General features: G+C 24.7%; 12 protein-coding genes across 12 annotated transcripts in view, besides 25 other annotated features; 6 read left to right on the top strand and 6 right to left on the bottom strand.

Annotated features, from left to right (window-relative positions):
- EDI_078680 (uncharacterized protein) lies at positions 1–1847 on the bottom strand (the record flags this gene model as incomplete). The annotated part of the gene is made up of 2 exons (XM_001737286.1): positions 1–1712; positions 1787–1847. Coding segments are annotated over 2 exons (1773 nt in total), but the record flags the coding sequence as incomplete, so codon positions are not given.
- Positions 396–433: a sequence feature (AT_rich).
- Positions 454–481: a sequence feature (AT_rich).
- Positions 577–618: a sequence feature (AT_rich).
- Positions 1186–1206: a sequence feature (AT_rich).
- Positions 1608–1642: a sequence feature (AT_rich).
- A 93-nt stretch (positions 1848–1940) lies between the features above and the next one.
- Positions 1941–2138: a sequence feature (AT_rich).
- Positions 2139–2323: 185 nt separating this feature from the next.
- EDI_078670 (RING finger protein 113A, putative) lies at positions 2324–2839 on the top strand (the record flags this gene model as incomplete). Its single annotated transcript, XM_001737285.1, has 1 exon — positions 2324–2839. The coding sequence occupies one exon, from the start codon at positions 2324–2326 to the stop codon at positions 2837–2839; it is 516 nt and encodes a 171-aa protein (XP_001737337.1).
- Positions 2840–2935: 96 nt separating this feature from the next.
- Positions 2936–3009: a microsatellite.
- Positions 3010–3047: 38 nt separating this feature from the next.
- Positions 3048–3552, top strand: EDI_078660 (60S ribosomal protein L27A-2/4; the record flags this gene model as incomplete). Its single annotated transcript, XM_001737284.1, has 2 exons — positions 3048–3050; positions 3106–3552. 2 exons carry the CDS (start codon positions 3048–3050, stop codon positions 3550–3552), a joined length of 450 nt encoding a protein of 149 aa, XP_001737336.1.
- A 20-nt stretch (positions 3553–3572) lies between these two features.
- Positions 3573–3677: a sequence feature (AT_rich).
- On the top strand, positions 3676–4242 carry EDI_078650 (inosine triphosphate pyrophosphatase, putative; the record flags this gene model as incomplete). Its single annotated transcript, XM_001737283.1, has 1 exon — positions 3676–4242. The coding sequence occupies one exon, from the start codon at positions 3676–3678 to the stop codon at positions 4240–4242; it is 567 nt and encodes a 188-aa protein (XP_001737335.1).
- Positions 4227–4306: a sequence feature (AT_rich).
- Positions 4307–4338: 32 nt separating this feature from the next.
- Positions 4339–5031, bottom strand: EDI_078640 (60S ribosomal protein L7, putative; the record flags this gene model as incomplete). Its single annotated transcript, XM_001737282.1, has 1 exon — positions 4339–5031. The coding sequence occupies one exon, from the start codon at positions 5029–5031 to the stop codon at positions 4339–4341; it is 693 nt and encodes a 230-aa protein (XP_001737334.1).
- A 147-nt stretch (positions 5032–5178) lies between these two features.
- Positions 5179–5238: a sequence feature (AT_rich).
- Positions 5239–5298: 60 nt separating this feature from the next.
- Positions 5299–5321: a sequence feature (AT_rich).
- EDI_078630 (uncharacterized protein) lies at positions 5320–5853 on the top strand (the record flags this gene model as incomplete). Its single annotated transcript, XM_001737281.1, has 1 exon — positions 5320–5853. One exon carries the CDS (start codon positions 5320–5322, stop codon positions 5851–5853), a length of 534 nt encoding a protein of 177 aa, XP_001737333.1.
- A 1-nt stretch (position 5854) lies between these two features.
- Positions 5855–5909: a sequence feature (AT_rich).
- Positions 5910–5952: 43 nt separating this feature from the next.
- On the top strand, positions 5953–6624 carry EDI_078620 (uncharacterized protein; the record flags this gene model as incomplete). The annotated part of the gene is made up of 2 exons (XM_001737280.1): positions 5953–5999; positions 6066–6624. 2 exons carry the CDS (start codon positions 5953–5955, stop codon positions 6622–6624), a joined length of 606 nt encoding a protein of 201 aa, XP_001737332.1.
- Positions 6027–6064: a sequence feature (AT_rich).
- Positions 6625–6627: 3 nt separating the features above from the next.
- Positions 6628–6709: a sequence feature (AT_rich).
- A 30-nt stretch (positions 6710–6739) lies between these two features.
- Positions 6740–8485, bottom strand: EDI_078610 (uncharacterized protein; the record flags this gene model as incomplete). The annotated part of the gene is made up of 1 exon (XM_001737279.1): positions 6740–8485. One exon carries the CDS (start codon positions 8483–8485, stop codon positions 6740–6742), a length of 1746 nt encoding a protein of 581 aa, XP_001737331.1.
- Positions 7385–7454: a sequence feature (AT_rich).
- A 266-nt stretch (positions 8486–8751) lies between the features above and the next one.
- Positions 8752–8787: a sequence feature (AT_rich).
- Positions 8788–9029: 242 nt separating this feature from the next.
- Positions 9030–9063: a sequence feature (AT_rich).
- A 1054-nt stretch (positions 9064–10117) lies between these two features.
- Positions 10118–10199: a microsatellite.
- A 146-nt stretch (positions 10200–10345) lies between these two features.
- Positions 10346–10398: a sequence feature (AT_rich).
- Positions 10399–10547: a microsatellite.
- A 51-nt stretch (positions 10548–10598) lies between these two features.
- On the bottom strand, positions 10599–11330 carry EDI_078600 (uncharacterized protein; the record flags this gene model as incomplete). The annotated part of the gene is made up of 1 exon (XM_001737278.1): positions 10599–11330. One exon carries the CDS (start codon positions 11328–11330, stop codon positions 10599–10601), a length of 732 nt encoding a protein of 243 aa, XP_001737330.1.
- Positions 11331–11629: 299 nt separating this feature from the next.
- Positions 11630–11807: a microsatellite.
- Positions 11693–11878: a microsatellite.
- Positions 11756–11932: a microsatellite.
- A 17-nt stretch (positions 11933–11949) lies between these two features.
- Positions 11950–12541: a repeat region.
- Positions 12542–12816: 275 nt separating this feature from the next.
- Positions 12817–15642, top strand: EDI_078590 (uncharacterized protein; the record flags this gene model as incomplete). Its single annotated transcript, XM_001737277.1, has 1 exon — positions 12817–15642. The coding sequence occupies one exon, from the start codon at positions 12817–12819 to the stop codon at positions 15640–15642; it is 2826 nt and encodes a 941-aa protein (XP_001737329.1).
- Positions 14773–14900: a microsatellite.
- A 305-nt stretch (positions 15643–15947) lies between the features above and the next one.
- On the bottom strand, positions 15948–16556 carry EDI_078580 (uncharacterized protein; the record flags this gene model as incomplete). The annotated part of the gene is made up of 1 exon (XM_001737276.1): positions 15948–16556. The coding sequence occupies one exon, from the start codon at positions 16554–16556 to the stop codon at positions 15948–15950; it is 609 nt and encodes a 202-aa protein (XP_001737328.1).
- A 689-nt stretch (positions 16557–17245) lies between these two features.
- Positions 17246–17413, bottom strand: part of EDI_078470 (uncharacterized protein) — a gene marked incomplete at both ends in the record, with an annotated part of 562 nt that continues 394 nt past the window's right edge. Inside the window, one exon of the mRNA XM_001733321.1 lies at positions 17246–17413. This exon is cut by the window's right edge and continues 171 nt beyond it. Within this exon, the coding sequence (XP_001733373.1) occupies positions 17246–17413 (168 nt within the window).

The following is a 17413-nucleotide window of genomic DNA, read 5'->3' as shown; positions in this document are numbered from 1 at the left end:
CATACAAATACAACTAAAAGTTAATGTTTTTGGTTTAATAAGTTGAGTTAAACAATCTAACTGTTGAGGTTTAAGCTGAAACAATAAAGATTCTAATTGAATAATATGAGAAAGATTAGGAGATAATTTAATTGCTTTACATAACATATCAAATTTTTGAAGAATAGTTAAACTATCATATAAAGGAGGTGTATTTAAAATTTCAAAAATTGATTTAGGAACATTTTTAATTAAAGATGAAATAAATAATTGTGGTTCTACAATATTCATTGATAAAGTCCTTATTGTTTTACAATAAACTTTAACAACTTTTAATTCACATAATAATAATAATTCTAAAATATATCTCCAAAATAGTTTAGGATGTTCAACTAATTTAGTCATTGCTTTTGTTCTATTATATAATACTTTTTGATTTAAATATTTAATAAATGATGAATCAGAAGTAATTCCATAATAATAATCTTTAATAATATAAATTGATACAATTAAATCTGCAATTTGAATATTTTCTTCAGAATGTTTTTCAATAGATTCTAATATTAAATCATATTCTTTAATTGAAAGTTTATGGTGAATAAAAATATATCGATAAATAGAATAATTAAATATATTAAACGTTTCTAATAATTTATGTGACTTTATTGGATATTCTTTTACAAGAATTTTTGCCATTGCAATAATTGTTTCTTTAGAACTTTCATATCCTCTTAAAATTGAATACATTTTATTTTGTTTTTCTATATCTTCTTCAATTTTTAATTGATTAATAATGATTTGTTCAATAGGTTTTATTGATCTACATAATATAATTTGATTTTCATTCCATAGTACAATTCCTTCAAATAATTTAATATCTTCCATTGTTGGTAATTGAAATGGAATAATTCCTTTTGGTTTTTCCATTAATTTTTCACAATAAATAACAGTAGAACCATAAGTTATACTAATACATTTTGTATCTGAAATAAAAATTAAATCTCCAATAGAACATGCTGTAATATTTGTTTTTGTATATACCCTATTTGAATAATCAATTTCTTTAATTAATATTGGCCCTTTAGTTCCAATATTCCATATCTGTAATTTATTATTAATATTAACTCCAATTTGTCCTTTATTTACATAAAAAATATCACTTGAACAAAATTTTATTGGTTTTTCTAATGTTAATTCATCATTATCATTAATTTTAATTATATATATCATCTTTCCTGTTTGAATTAAAAGTATTGAATGACTTAGTTGAATCTCTTCAATTGGTTTTTTACTTATATTAATTGTTTGAATTAACATTCCACTATTAACATTAAAAAATCCAACTACTCCATTTCTTGTACCAAATACACCTACTGGTAATCCACAATGTGAAAATACAATAAAACAATTAACACTGCTAATTTTATTTGATTTTGGTAAATTAACACTTCTTAATTTTGGTTCATAAAAATTATTTCTCATTATTGTATATGAAAAGTAATAATAATCCTCAAATAAAACAATTATGTCTTGTCCGTTTTGATCAATTGCACAATATGATCTTGTTGGTATATGTATAGTATCTAATTGAATATTTTGATTAAAATTAGCTTTATTTGAATGTACTGAAATTAATAAAAATGTTTTTGTATTATTATTATTTGTTTCTTCTCTAATACATGCAATAATTTGATGAGCAAGTGAAGTATGTACAACACATGTTTTAAACTCACCTACATATGAATATATTCTAATCTTTTATATCTTTTTCTTAAACAAAAAAAAAGAAAATAATCTTGTTTCAAACACTGTTGCGGTGGTGATGTGAAGACATGAATTAATTGATATGATTGAGGTAATAAAGACATATTCTTTAAATTTTTTCTAATTTACTTTTTGAGATTTCTTTTTCTAATTAAATTTTCTTTTTCTTATTTTCTGTAGAACTTTTCAAATGAAAGAAATTTTTTATAATATCTTATCTAAAACATTAATTATTATTATTTTATTTATTAAAATTTCTTGGATTATTCATTTCATTCTTTAATATCTATCAATCATTAAATATATTCTTTTACAATTATTTAATGTTTTTAATATTCTATTACTTAAATTACTTTATTTCTTTGTTTTTTATTTCATTTTTAAAAATAAATTTTGTTCTACTATGAAAGGACTTAACACTACTATAATAAACTCTTTAGTTAAATTGACTAATGTCTTGACAATACCGATATCAATTAAAAGTACCTTTTAAATCATTATGCTTTTAATTTAAAATTCTTTAATTTATTCATTTAGAATCTTTAAAGAAGAAAAATTGAAAAAGAACTAAATAATTCCAATGTCTGATAAAAAGAAACTCATTATACCAAAAGGTGCTGGTCAAATTCAACAATTAGGCAGTGGACTAAGAGCAAAACAAACTGATACAACCACTCATTTTAAAAAGAATTGTCGATATGATTATCAACCAGAGATATGTAAAGATTTTTATGAAACAGGATATTGTGGATATGGAGAAAATTGTAAGTTTATTCATGACAGAAGTCTTACAAAAAGTAGCTTAACGTTAGAACGTGAGTTTGAAGAAAATAGAAAACATGAAGCCCAAAAAAAAACTGAAGAACTTATGAAAGAACAAAAAGAAGCTGATGAAATTAAACTTCAAAAAGAAAAAGAACAGAAAAAAGAAACTATTTGTCCTAAGTGTCAAAAAAAATATAATGAAGAAAAAACACCAATGATAATGAAATGTGGTGATTGGATTTGTTCTGATTGTGCAATTGGATGTAAAAAATGTCCTGTTTGTAATACTTCAACCGGTGGTGTTTTTAAAGCAGCTAAAAGAAAGAGATAAACTATTTGGCTGAGATTGATTAATTGATTATTTTGTGATGTATCCCACTTTTATTTTTTTATTGAAAAATTAACTATACTTCTTATATTATGTATTATAAAATATAATAAAATTAAAAGAAAAACTAAAAAGATAATAAAATAAATATTAAAAAAATAAAAAAGAAAAAAGGGTTTTTTAAAAAAAGAACTGCTTTTGCAAAGCAGTCATGGTTTGTTCAGATTACATTCATATTTTTTAAAGTGAAAAGAAATTTACATAAATAGGCCACTAGATTCAGACAAACACGAAGAAGAAGAGGACATGTTTCAATGGGTTATGGTCGTATTGGAAAACATAGAAAACAAAGAGGAGGAAGAGGAAATGCTGGTGGACAACACCATAGAAAAACTTGGTTCACTACCTTCCACCCAGACTACTTTGGCAAACATGGAATGAGAGTATTCCATCTTAAAGCTAACAAATACTATTGTCCAAGCATTAATGTAGATTCATTATGGAGTCTTGTTGGTAAAGACGTTCAAGAACAATACAAGAATGCTAAAACTGGAGAAGAAGTTCCAGTTATTGACTGTGTAAAACATGGTTATTTCAAGGTCCTTGGTAAAGGATTCCTTCCAAAACAACCAGTCATTGTCAGAGCTAGATATTTCAGTGAAAAAGCCCAAGAAAAGATTAAGGCTGTTGGAGGAGCATGTGAACTTACTGCTTAATTGGATCTTATTGTCTTGTGATTTTTTTTATTATACTATAATTTTTCAAAACTTATTTAAAATAATGAACTTAATAATTAATAAACCCTTTTATTTTTATTTATTTCATTTAAATAATTTTTAATGGAAGTACGTATTGTTACCAGTAATCCTAATAAAGCAAAAGAAATTAACGAAATTTTAAAGGACTTAGGACTTCAAATTGGAATAGTTAATATTAATTTAATGGAAATTCAAGAAACTCCATTAAATATTATTGAGTATAAAGCTAAAGAAGCTATTAAACGTTCTAATACTCCAGTTATTGTTGAAGATGTTAGTTTCAATTTAAAGTGTATGGGAGAATTACCAGGACCATATATTAAATATTTTGTACAAAGTATTGGACCAGCTGGATTATATAAAATGGCAAAAGGGTTTAATGATTACAGAGCACAGGCTATTCTTTCTATTGGATTAACCCGTAAAGAAGATGATGAGGTAGTAAAGATTCAAGCCATTATTGAAGGTAAAGTAGTTGAGCCAAGAGGGTCAAATGGATTTGGGTTTGATAGTTGTTTTATTCCAGAAGGATACGATAAAACATACGCAGAGATGAGTGAAGCAGAAAAAAATAAATGTTCTCATAGAGGAGTTGGATATCGTAAATTAGCACTTTGGTTAAAAGAACATCCAAATTATTTTAAATAAAAAGAGTTATAATTCAAAATTTGAATAAATAAACATTTTTTATTTTATTAAATTCAAATAAAAAGGAGAGAAAATATTATTAACCAAGAAGTCAATTTAGATCATATTAGCGAGGAGTTTATTAATGAGTAATTCACGATTTCCAAATCCACCACCAAGAATGAAATGGATTTTCTTATTCTTTTCAGCAATTTTAGCACCATTTAATTTGAATGGAGCAAGTTTGTTGTTAACTTCTTTGAAATGTTTTCCAACTGTGTAAATTTCATGAACAAGATCATCAACGCAAACGACATCTTTATCTCCAAGTGCCTTCTTAATCATACAGTTAGAAGTAATTGGCATTCTATTTCCATTAATTTTAAGAGCTCCACGTTTATAAATAAGTTTTTGGACAGTTTCTAAAGTTGGATAACCATAGGTGATATATGGATCAACAAGTCTTAACATCTTAATAGTAGAAGCATTGGCCTTAATGAAAACAGCATTGTTAATTTGTCTTAATCTAAGAAGTTTAAGAATTTTTTTAATCTTTGGTGAAACTCCATTAATACCTCTAATTCTAATAGCAACAATTAATTTTGGATCAGCTTCTGCATATAAATCACCATTGATTTCTGCATTCTTCTTAGCGGTATAAACAGCCTTCTTGGCAGCTTCAATATCTTTATGATTTTTAATTGTTCTGAGAATTACTTCTTTTCTGAATGCTTGACATCTTGCTTTACATGGGCAAACAGTTTTTGTGCATGTTTCTCTTTGAACGGCGGTGGCTACCTTAGCACTCATTTCTCCTACACTAAAGCCCTAAATCTTATTTTAGTTCTTTACGAGGGTTTCTCTTCATTAAAACTTTTTTATATGTTTTTGTTATATACAACATTTTAAGATAACAAAAAATAAATTCAAATATTCAATTACATTAAACGTAATAACAAATATTTAAATTTAAAAAGAAAATAATAAGTTAATAAAAAAAATTTTTTTGTTATTTTTCTATGGAATCTTTAAGAATTGAATTTTGTTAAAAAAAAATTGAAGAAATCAAAATAGAACTTTATAAAAAAAAATTAAAAAATGACAACAACAGATGATACAGTTAAATTTGGGAAAGTTGAAATAACACAATATAAAAGAGCAATAGGAGGGTCATGTGGAGTACCAGAAAAAGGGAAATATCCATTAGGATTATCTTTTGAGATTGTAAATCAAAGTGAAATGACATTTGAAGAATATGTAGAAAAATATCAAAAGAAAACAGAGCCGTTAGAAGAAATTGGAGAGAAAAAAAGAAAGAAGTTGTTGAGTGAAAACAAACAAGATTTAACAAAGTATGATGATTCTATTGATATTGAAATGCAAAAAACAATGAAAAGAATTAGTAAAAGAGGATGTCGTTGTAAAGGAGTATGTGATAAGAATTGTGTTTGTGTCAAACATGGCCAATCATGTATTTTTGGAGTATGTGCATGTAGTGAAAGAGATTGTTCAAATATAAGAGATGACGATCCATGTATAGGTTCACCTTTTGATGATATTGATGCAGGGCAACGAAGTATTTTATTAAATGTAACACCAGCACCAGTTAAAAAGCATAGTTTATTTAATTGAGTTTTAAATAGTAAAAATAAAATAAAAAAGTTTATAATAATAAATAATAAATATTTGAAAATGTTCTTAAAAACAAAAAAAGAACTTTAAAAGAATAATATGAGTTCTTCTAGATTATTAAAAACAATTCTTTTGGGTTCTAGTAAGTTTGTTTAAATCGAAAGATCAAATTGTATTATATAAAAACAAAATAATTATTATTTATTTTATAGTGTAGGTAAAACTGCTTTAATACATAGATTTGTTAATCAAAAATTTACAAATTCATATAAAGCAACAATAGGAGCAGATTTTATGACAAAATCTATTACTGTAGAAGGAAAAGAAGTTACAATGCAAACATGGGATACAGCAGGAAATGAAAGATTTATATCATTAAGTATAGCGTTTTATAGAGGAGCAGATTGTTGTGGATTAGTTTTTGATGTGTCAAATCCAAAATCATTTGAACAATTAACTATGTGGAAAAATGAATTTCTTAAGAATTGTACAACTAATAAAAATGGTAAATTTCCATTTGTAATTATTGGAAATAAAATAGACAAAGGAAGTGTTATATCAAAAGAAGCTGTTACTGATTGGATTCAATTTAATGGTTTAGATGCTATTTATGTTGAATCTTCTGCTTTAACTGGTGATAATGTTGATTTTGTTTTTGAATGTTTAGCAAAAAAAGCATTAGAATCAGAACCTTTATTAGTTCAACCAAATGAAACATTAGTCCAACCTTTTAAAAATGATGATGAAGTTGAACAAGCTCCTTGTTGTTAATTCATTTTTTTATTTACAATTAAAAAATCTTTCATTTTTTTTTTTAAAATTAAAATAAAATTCAAAACAAATAAATTCAATTAATGCATATTATTGTTGAACAAATCATTGAATTTTATTTGAAATAATTTCTTCCAATTAATGGAGTAGTTGATAAGTCAAATGGAATAAATTCCCAATTTTCATTTTTATTTATTGTTTCGTTTAATTTATTTTCATTTAATAAAGGGTCTGAATAATTAAATTTTACAGTAGTAAAGTTATCAGTATTAGTAATTTGTGAAATAACTTTTTTAACTGATAATTCTTCTTGATCAGTTTTAACAATTAAATTTTCTAATATACTAGTAATTTTAGCAAGAGATAAGTGAGGACAGATATTAGTTCTAGCTTCATTATCTGATAAAATAGATTTATCATTTAATAATAAAACTCTTGAAGTTTCAGATATTACATTAAATTGATCTTTACAATCTATTTTAAATGAATGAGGTTTTCTAAAATAGTCTTGAAGAAATGAAATAATCATAACTGAATTCATTCCAATTGTTGTACAACAATTCTTTTTTGATGGATTAACAACTTCTTCAATAAAAAGAATATTAATTTCTCTTAATAAATCTTCAACAAATATATTTATAAATACTTTGGTTACTCTCATTTGGTCAAACATTTTTCTTAAATCATCAATAAAATTGATTAATTCATCACAACTCATTAATGATTTATTAAATATTAATTCCATTAATCTTTGAAGATCTTTTTTAATAATTTCAAATAATTTTGTATATAACTTCTTTATTGATTCAAATAATACTTTAATAAAATTACCTATTTGATTACTATTATTCTTTTCGTATTCTTTCTTAAATAATAAACATAATCTACTAATACTTGAATATAAATATATGGCTTGTTTTACAAATATTAAATCACTTGATATTGTTTCTTCTAATGCTGTATTAGTTGCTTCTAATAAATCTTCTTTTCCATCAAATGCTTTTTTCTTTATGAGAATTTCAAAAATTAATTCACTCATTAATGTATTAGTCATTGGCATATTTTTTGATTCTAAATCAAATTGCATTAAAGACGTTACTTGTTTTATATCATCAACAAATTTTGCTTCATCTTCCGGTAAATTTTCTTTCTGAACTTCATTTATCTCTGAAAAAAATATAGGGCGTTGACTAAATGCTGATTTAACTCGTTGATGTCCTACTCTTCGAGAAATGTCAATTGACCCTCCTGAAAAATCTCCTCTTGAACTACAGTTCTGACTTCTTGCATCTCTAGCACTACGTGCAAGACCAGAACTAATTTGTGAAGAAGCTGTTGTTTGTTTTGATGGTGTACTAGTTGTAGGAGTCACTGAAGAAGCCATTGCAGATTGTTTCTCAAGAGGAATAGTTATTGAAGTAATTTGTCTTTTTAATTGTGGGATTTGATTAGTTTTTGTGATTTGATGGATTTGTCCTGAAAATTGTAGAGAATACAGAAGTTGCATAGGAAGGTTTTTATATGTAAAATTAAGTATTTGTGAAGTAGTAATACTGTTCACAAATTTTGATAAATTTACTGTTGTTTTAAATAGCTCTTTCTTTTTTGTTACTGTCTTAATAACGAATTGAAGTTCTTTTTCTTTGTAAGTTCCTTCCTTTTGACTCTTAACAATAAAGGTACTAAGGAAATTAAATGTTTGGTTAAGGTCTTTATTTATCTCAAATGGTTGTGTAGTTTCTGTAATATCTCCACGTGAATATGTACATGTAATAAATCCAAATTGGCTTAAACTTGAGTCTGGTGCAGATGAGAAAACTTTTTGAATAGTTAATTTGACATCAATCTTCCTATGTGACATAGTAAGTGAATTATCTTTTCTTGTTCTTTTCTCTTTCTTTTTTCCATTCAAAACACTTTTTCATTTATACATAATTTTATTTTTTATAGTTTCATTTAATTTTCTTATAGATTAGGTACTAATATCTTTTCAAGTTCTTCTGTTAAAGTTGTTATTTTTAAAATGAAAAGTAATTCACATTTAAAAAAAAAAGTGTAAGGAAAAGAAATGTATCAATACCATAATTTTTAGGTTTGAGGTTAATCTGAGTAAGGAAATAAGCTAAGAATAAAAAAAAATAAATAAAGAAATTTAGTTTTATTCTTTGTATCTAAAGGTATAACTGAATGACTTAATTTTCATTAATCCTTTTTGTTAATGACTCTTTTTATAATGTCTTTTCTTCGAATATGTCTTAGACTTACATTTCATTTTCATAATATAAGCACTATTTAAAAACTGTTCCAGGAAGGGTTGAGTTAAAGAGTACTTTGTAAAACTAAGTTGTTTTATTTTAGTAATTTAATTCTAACAAAACTTTAGGGATTTACTAATACTTCCATTCTATTAATTAGAATATAAAAATTTATTATTATTAAGATGAGGACCTTTTTTATTTGGAGTTAATTTAATAATAAACTAACTTAACAAATGAAAGTATTATACGTGTGTAACTCCTTGGTTTCAATGAACATTTTATTAAGAAATTGGTTAACTGTGAATAGTGTATCATGGTTTATTCTTGTAAAATCTCCCAAATTAGTTTGTAGTTTGTTAACTAGAGTTTTATTTACAACACACCTAAAAAGATATCTTAGTAAAGACAAATCACTAAAACACTTAAAGTTAATTTTGATATTGGGTATGAGTAAATATCTTATTAGTCTTTTTGTTTTATATTTTGATATATTTTAATCTTCTTTCTCAGAAACTTAAAATTATCGTTTCAATTATTATAGTAATGACTTAATTAGTATAATTTTAAAATTCAAAAACAATAATCATTAAAACAAAGTTATATTTACGTATCTTTTTTTTATATTGAGTATAACATTTTTGATATATGTCACAAACAGGTAATTAATAATTTTATTTTGTTACCCTTTGTAGTATTGAACAATATGTTTTAATATTTCCACATAAGAAAACAATTAATAAGAGAGAATTAAATCAAAGACAGAATTTCATTCGAGGTAGATAAATAGAAGAAAAAACAAAAAAGAAGAGACTCAAAGAATTCTAAAGTTTAATTTACTTTAATAAAGTCAGAAAACATCAATGAAACGAATTATCTATTTTTAGTTGGGTGGAATTAACTTAAAAGAGAATAATATTTTTTTTTGTTTAAAGTAAATAGTAATGAAATACTATTTTGTTAATAAAGTAGATACATATATTCTAAGTAGTTCTTGAAGGTTTGTCTTCACAAAGAAAAAAAAATACAGGATGGTATTAATTAAAAAAATGTTTTTTACTAATCATAGATAAAACATACTTATAAATAATTCTTTGGTAAAAGTAATGAAATAGTTTTTGCATCTATATAAGAAATTAAAATATCAAAGTAATAAAGGTTTTCTTGGTTAGAAAAGAACTTGTTTTATAATTATTTTTGATTCTGTACTTTGTTAACTGGCTTAATTCAAAAAATACTTATTATTTCTTTTTGTATTTTTCATTCTTATAGTTTGAATTTAATGTTCACTTTTTTATTAATCTTTTTATTCTTTCTTTTCAAATTTAAACAGCGTAATAAAAACTTGTTAGTCAATCAACATTTATCTCTCTTTTATTTTTATTATTTATCATTGTAATAGGATTATATATTTACGTTTTCGTTTTTGTTATTCTAAATATATTTATTCAAATTCAATTGTTAGCTTATTTAAAATATCAAATAAATGAATAAATAATAGTTGAAATATTATATAAAATATTTATTTATTTGTTTATATCATTTTATTGTTTAATTATTATATTATTTGAAATATTCTTTATTATTTCTTTTATTTTATTATTGTTTCTTTTAACTTCTATTCATTTATTAAATTATTATGTTTATTCTTTATTTTATATGTTTGTTATCATTTTTTTCTTAACCATAAAATTTATTCATTAAAATATCTTGTTTATTTTAATGTGTTGTTAAATATTTCTTGATTCCTTCTGGTGTTGGTTCAATTGTGTCTTTCCCTGCTTTCCAATTGATTGGACAAACTGCTCCATGTTTATCACTAAATTGAATTGCTTTAACTATTCTAATAGTTTCTTCTGTTGATCTTCCAATTCCATCATCATTCATTTGAATGTATCTTACTTTTCCTTTATCATCAATAATGACATATCCTCTTCTTGAAACTCCTGTTTCTACATTTAACATTCCATATTTAATTGAAATACATCTTTTAATATCTGATATTAATGGGAATCCTAATTTTCCTACTCCTCCTTTACTTTTATCTGCTTCACACCATGCTTGATGACAATAAACTGAATCAACACTCACTCCAATAACTTCACAATTGATTTCTTTCAATTGTCCTGCAACTTCACTATATCCAATCATTTCTGTTGGACAAACAAATGTCCAATCCAATGGATAAAATAATAACACAACATATTTCCCTTTATATTCATTAATATCAATTTCTTTGATTGAACCACATGGACAATATGCTTGTGCTTTAAATTCTGGTGCTTCTTTTCCAATTTGTGCTTTTTCAAATGTGTTCATAAATTTCTTAAATGCTTTAATTCTTGGACAACAACATTCTTTCTTACAATACTCTTTACAACAATACTCTTTACAACATTCTTTCTCTTGACATTCTTTCTTACAACATTCTTTTTGTTGATTGCAGGACATTTAACTGTTTGAATTGATGAGATTGTGATGATGAGATGTTTAAATAACAAATGAACTACCAAAACCATCTTTACATAATTAAAATAAGAATGTCATCATCATCAATGTGCATTCTTATCATTCTGGGATTTATTCATCTTTCTTTCTTCTTATAATGAATGAACTGGTAAATAGAAAACAAAAATGACAAGATAAAAAAGAAATCGGAGATACACAAAATCACTCATTCGAAATGGTTCTATTGAAGAATATGATGAAGAGAAAGATGGGTGTATTGGTACAAAACATCAATAAGAAACAAAGAAACAGAGATAAAAGAGAAAACAAAATAAGAAGAGAAGTGAATATTAGAATAAGAGATAAAAGATAAATAGAAAAAGAATAAATAAGAAGAAAGATAAAAGAGAACATACAAAACATAAAGAAATAAAAAGTGATAAAAGAATGATAAAACATAAAGAAAAGAAGAATAAACAATTAACAACAATAATCAAAATATTAATAGAAATCAAAAATCATAATAGAAATGATAATATAAATTAATATAATTATATTTCAACATATTTATTAATAAATGAATATAATAATGATAAATAAGAATATAAATGAAATATAAAGAATAAAAAGTAATTAATTAAGTGTTAATAGAAATATTTTCTATTGTTCCTTGCTCAGTGGAGATTAATTAATCCATTTGCTTTAAAAGTGTTTATTCATCAACTACTTATTGTTTGATTTTAGTTGTTGAAATATGACAGTTTCACTTTCTCATTTATTTGATGTAGAATAGAGTATTTTAAACATCCATTACTTAAATATTCATTATTTGATTTCTATTTGATTTTTATGAATAATAAAATTCTTCTTTATTTTTTTATTTTAAGGAGAGTATTATATAATTACTACTGTTATTGCTTTAGGCTAATATTCTTTTAGCCTCAATCACTTGACCCTTTTCCTTTGATAATCTTTCTTATATTATCATTTATATTTGTATTCTAACAAGTAATAATAACATCTTTATAAATATCCATCTTTTATTATCAATATATCCCATCGTTGTACATAATAAACACTGATGTTCTTGCAAAATTGGATAAGATGTTTTTCTAACCAAACGCAAAGTCATAACCAGTCCACAACTGGGGGACCCAAATAATGGAAATATTTTAGGGAACTGTGTAGTGTCTCTGACGTGCTACCTTCGAATCGATAAAATAATATAAAGCAATAATAAGGACAAGAAAGAAAAATATAATATACTTCATAACAACGACTAAGTCGTTATCATTATATATACTGGTTGTTAATTATATTAACACTTGTTATAGCATAGTTCTCATATGTACTACTATTTAGATTAAACCCAAGACTTCACCGATATTTATTGTTATTTTTATTTCCAATAAGATTATTTATTCAATTGAGGAAATGATTCAAAAATAATGAATAAGATGAACTAGAAAATAAATAATTGAACTATTTAATGGAAGATAGTAGATCATCAAATTATAAAATAGGAGAAATGAAACAACTTGATATGGTTTATTTAATGAAAGTAGCACTTCATGTCTTTGACATGAATGACATTCAAAACATTGAAATGATTAACAAGAAATGTGGAACTGCAATTAACTCATTGAAAGTTAATCCATGGTTTAAATCAGAAAGAGATATTAATAAGTTTTGTAACATATTTAATCCACCAACATGTAATTGTAATTTACTTCCTGTTGATGAATCAGTATTAATGAAAGTTGAGAATATTAGAAATTATGAATTAGACAGTTTCAATCACCCAGTAAAAATGGTAAATCCAATCAATCAATTTAATCCACAACATCAAAAAATGACAGAAGAAGAAAAGGAGCGAATGGTTAAAATTATACAAAAAGTTGAATCTATGACATATTTTTCAAATATTACAGAAGAAATGATTGAACTTGTTATTCAAAACATGAAGAAAGGAATTAAAATAAGAACTTATGAAATTTGTGCAAAGCAATTTAATGAAATCTTTGATAAAATGAAAATAGAAGAATCAATGTATCCAAGTGAAATGATAATTTATGGAAGAGTAAACAATAATTGGATTAAGGCTAGAGAGAATAAAAATATCATTGTTATCTATGAAACAAGAGAACCTTTTGAATCTAAAAGTGAAGTAAAAATACCAAAAGGTATTAGAGTTTATTCTTCAAAGATTCTTTTGTCGGAACCAAATAATGAAACAAATATTAAATTTGTTAGATCACCAGTTGACTCATTATTTTCAAATGTAAAATTAGAGTCATTTGATTCATTTAGAGATGCTGATGTTTCTAGTGTTGGTGTGTGTATAGAAGATATTATTAATGAAGAGAATAGAAAGAAGGTTTATAAGATTCTTAATGATCTTTATGCAAACTCAATTTCAATTAATGAAAATAGTCAACCATTATTTGGTCAAAATCAAGACTTAACACCAATTGAACTACCACGATTACCTGAATACATTAAATACCTTTGTGTTCATTCAATAAATTCAAATATTGTAATTAATCAACAAAACATTGAAGGTTTAGAAATAAATTCATTAAAATCTTCACTTGAACTTCGTTATGTGAAGAATTTGAAAAAGTTAAAACTACGTGGAGTTAATAAACTAAAGATAAATGAAATAAACGAAGAACAAGAAATCAAAACAACAAATAACAGAAGATATTGGAAAGAAATAAAAGAAGGTATAAATACATTCACAAATCTTGAAGAACTTCGATTAAACTGTTCTAATTTAAATACTAGTTTAGTATTAAATAAATTAAAGAGTGTTGAAGTAATTGAGTGTAGAGAATGTAAAATTAATATAAAATCAGATTGTATTGAAAGATTGAAGTTAGAAGGAAATATTCAAACACAAATCAAATTATCAACAAATAAACCAACTGATATTTGTATTAAAGAATGTGATACTTTCAAATTAGGAATAGAATCTAATAATGAACAAAATATTGAAATAATAAAAGGAAATCAGACTAATGTAAAATCAAAATGTCCAATTAACAAATTAATAATAGTAGAATCTAAAGAAGTGAATATTACAGGAAATGAAAAATGTAATACAATGAAAGTTATTGAATCTACAATCAATGAAATTGATATTAAACCAAAAAGAATTATATTTAAATCAATTGAAGAATACATTAAAGTACCTCTGAAAGAAGCAGAAGAGATATATATTGTATCAATGAAAGATTATATCTTTGAAGAATTATTTGATAAATGTAAGAAATTATGTATTGATGAATGTGAGAATTGTCAATTCATAATCAACAAGAATCAAATCAAAGAAGTGAAAATAACAAAATGTAAAAATACAGAAATCATAGGGAAGTTAGATAATATTGAAGAAATCATCACAATAGATAATGAAGAATGTAATATTCCAGAAACAAAGAATGTTATAAAAGAAGATACAGAAATAATAGAAATAAATAATACAAATAAAGATATAGAAATAGAAACAGATAAGAAACATGTTATAATAAGAAATACTCATGACAGTAATATTAAAATTGAAAGTGATATTAATAGTGATGTTACAATAGAAAATAGTGAAAATATCGCACTTGATGGAGAATATGAGCACTATGGAACTATTCAATTCATTAATTGTAAGAGTAATAAAGAAACTCGATTTAATAATCAAGATAATAGATCAACAATTGGATGTGCTAGATCAATATCAATTAATAAATGTGAGAATATTGATTTTGAAAGTTGTGGAACTAAAAAGTTATTAGAAATTATTGATAGTAAAGTAGGTATTTGGTCATACTCTCAAACAAACATTGACACAATATATATTGAAAACTCTGAGTTATATTGTTTTGATTTATGTATACTATGTAACAAAGCAATTTTAATTAATAGTACTGAAATTTATAGTATCATTCAACACTGTAAGGAAGAGCTTGTAATGAAAAGAATAAATGATACCCAATTCATGTTAAACCAATTTTTGAAGAAAGTTGAAATGGAAGAATGTAGTGGAATTGATATTAAGAATGATGTTAAAGGAAAAGAAGTTAAAATGGTAAGATGTCATAATATAAAGATAATTGATACATCAAATTCAATCAACCAGATTGAATGTGATAATATTGAAGTAATAACAGAACAACAAAATGAAATGATGAGAGGATTTGGAATGATGGGAGGATTTATTCCTAATAATATGCCAATGGGAGGATTTATTCCTGATAATATGCCAATGGGGGATGATTTGGCGATGGATTCGGTATTTAGTCAAGAAAGTAATGATGATGAATAACTTGATTCATTTTTGATAAATTTGATTGATTAAAATAAAAGATTAAACAAATGATAAACAATGTTATGATTGGTGAATGATAAATGATATTCAATAAATAAAATCAAATTCAAAATAACTCTTCATCAATAATTCATTTATTGATATAATAAGTTAAACATAATAAAGTTTATCATCAACAAAAATACAATTCAATTATTAATGTAATAACACTTATCTTCATTGATAAAGAGAATAAAGAAATTAAATGTTTATAATGATGATTAAACTAGAGTATGAGAATAAAAGAATAAAAAGAAAGAATGTTAATTAATAGATTGTAAATGTTCTACACCAACTTGCTTTCCAAAATTAATAGCCTTTTCCTGTTTCTTTATGTCTTTCTCAACAATACCTTCTCCATCACATCCAACCATATATAACTCATTATATGCAATATGGTACAAGTTAGCAGTTTCTTTAATTGCATAAGCACCTCTTTCACAAAAACTCTCTTGAACATCAGCACAATTCACTATACATACAAATCTTTTATGTTTAAACATTGGAGTAAGTTTTTGCTTTAATCCATTATTATCCCAATCATATGAAGGAACAAAACGATCTAACAATGTTTTAATTGGTCCTGGCATATTAAAATAATAAATTGGAAATGCAAAAACAACAATCTCAGTGCTTAATATATCTTTCTCTAATTCAAACGTTTCATCCTTTTGGACACAATAAAAATCATCTTTGTTTCTACATTGTAAACACCCATAACATGTTGCTGGATTCATTCGAGGTACATTAACAATCCTCTCTTCTATTTCCATTTCTTGTTTTAATCCCTCCAGAAATTTATTGATAAGCCATGCAGAATTACCATTATTGTTCCAACTTCCATTCAATACAAGTACGTGTGTCTTTGCCATATTATTAACGAATGTTTCATTCAATCTTTTATTTAATTTTTCAAAAAACAAAATACCTCATCATCCAACGAAAACATACTTTATTTCCATCTTTTCGTTTCTATTTATCTCCTCATCACAAAAAAATGTTAAAATTGTATTATTTACTATGTCATTGTTCTTAATTTGTGTTTGATAGTTCTACTTGGTACTAATTGGTATTTCTTATGCAATTATACATCAACTTCTTTTATTCTCATTGAGATTCTCTACAAATAATGTAGAAACATATTTTACGTTTAGTTAATTATAACTGTTATAAAAACAACCTAACCAAGACTTTTAAATAACAAACAAAGAACAAAACTCAGATTATGTTATATTCCTTCTCAAGATATATTCTTCTTTTGATACAAAATGATTTTATAATTCATTTCTTTATCAAGAAAGTTTGTAAATAAAATAATAGAATGTTTTTCTTTTTAGTACTATGTTATGGTTGTTTATTTAAAAATTAGATGTGTATTCTTCTTTTATTTAACTCAATGTCTGAAAACCAACCAGAGAACGATATGTACAATCTGTACAGATTACAACTTTTCGTTTTTTTGAGTAAAAAACCTCATTAAATCTTCATCAAAGCTCTTCAACTACCAACCTTCTTCATCTCATCAACACTTCTTCAATTGAACATTCAATCCTTATCAAATTCAGAAACTATGCTCTTCTTCATTTTTTTCTGGGGATTTTTCTCTTATTGATTCATCTCTTTTAGATGAGCTTTTTCTAGAATCACTATAACGGTGAGAATGATGTCTATCATCTCGTGATGTACTTCTAGATGATGGACTTTCAGAAGAATGATAATGACGATGGTA

This window comes from Entamoeba dispar, genomic scaffold (assembly GCF_000209125.1).
Source record: "Entamoeba dispar SAW760 scf_1105229460507 genomic scaffold, whole genome shotgun sequence".
NCBI lineage: Eukaryota > Evosea > Mastigamoebida > Endamoebidae > Entamoeba > Entamoeba dispar.
This window is presented reverse-complemented; position numbering and strand designations above follow the sequence as displayed.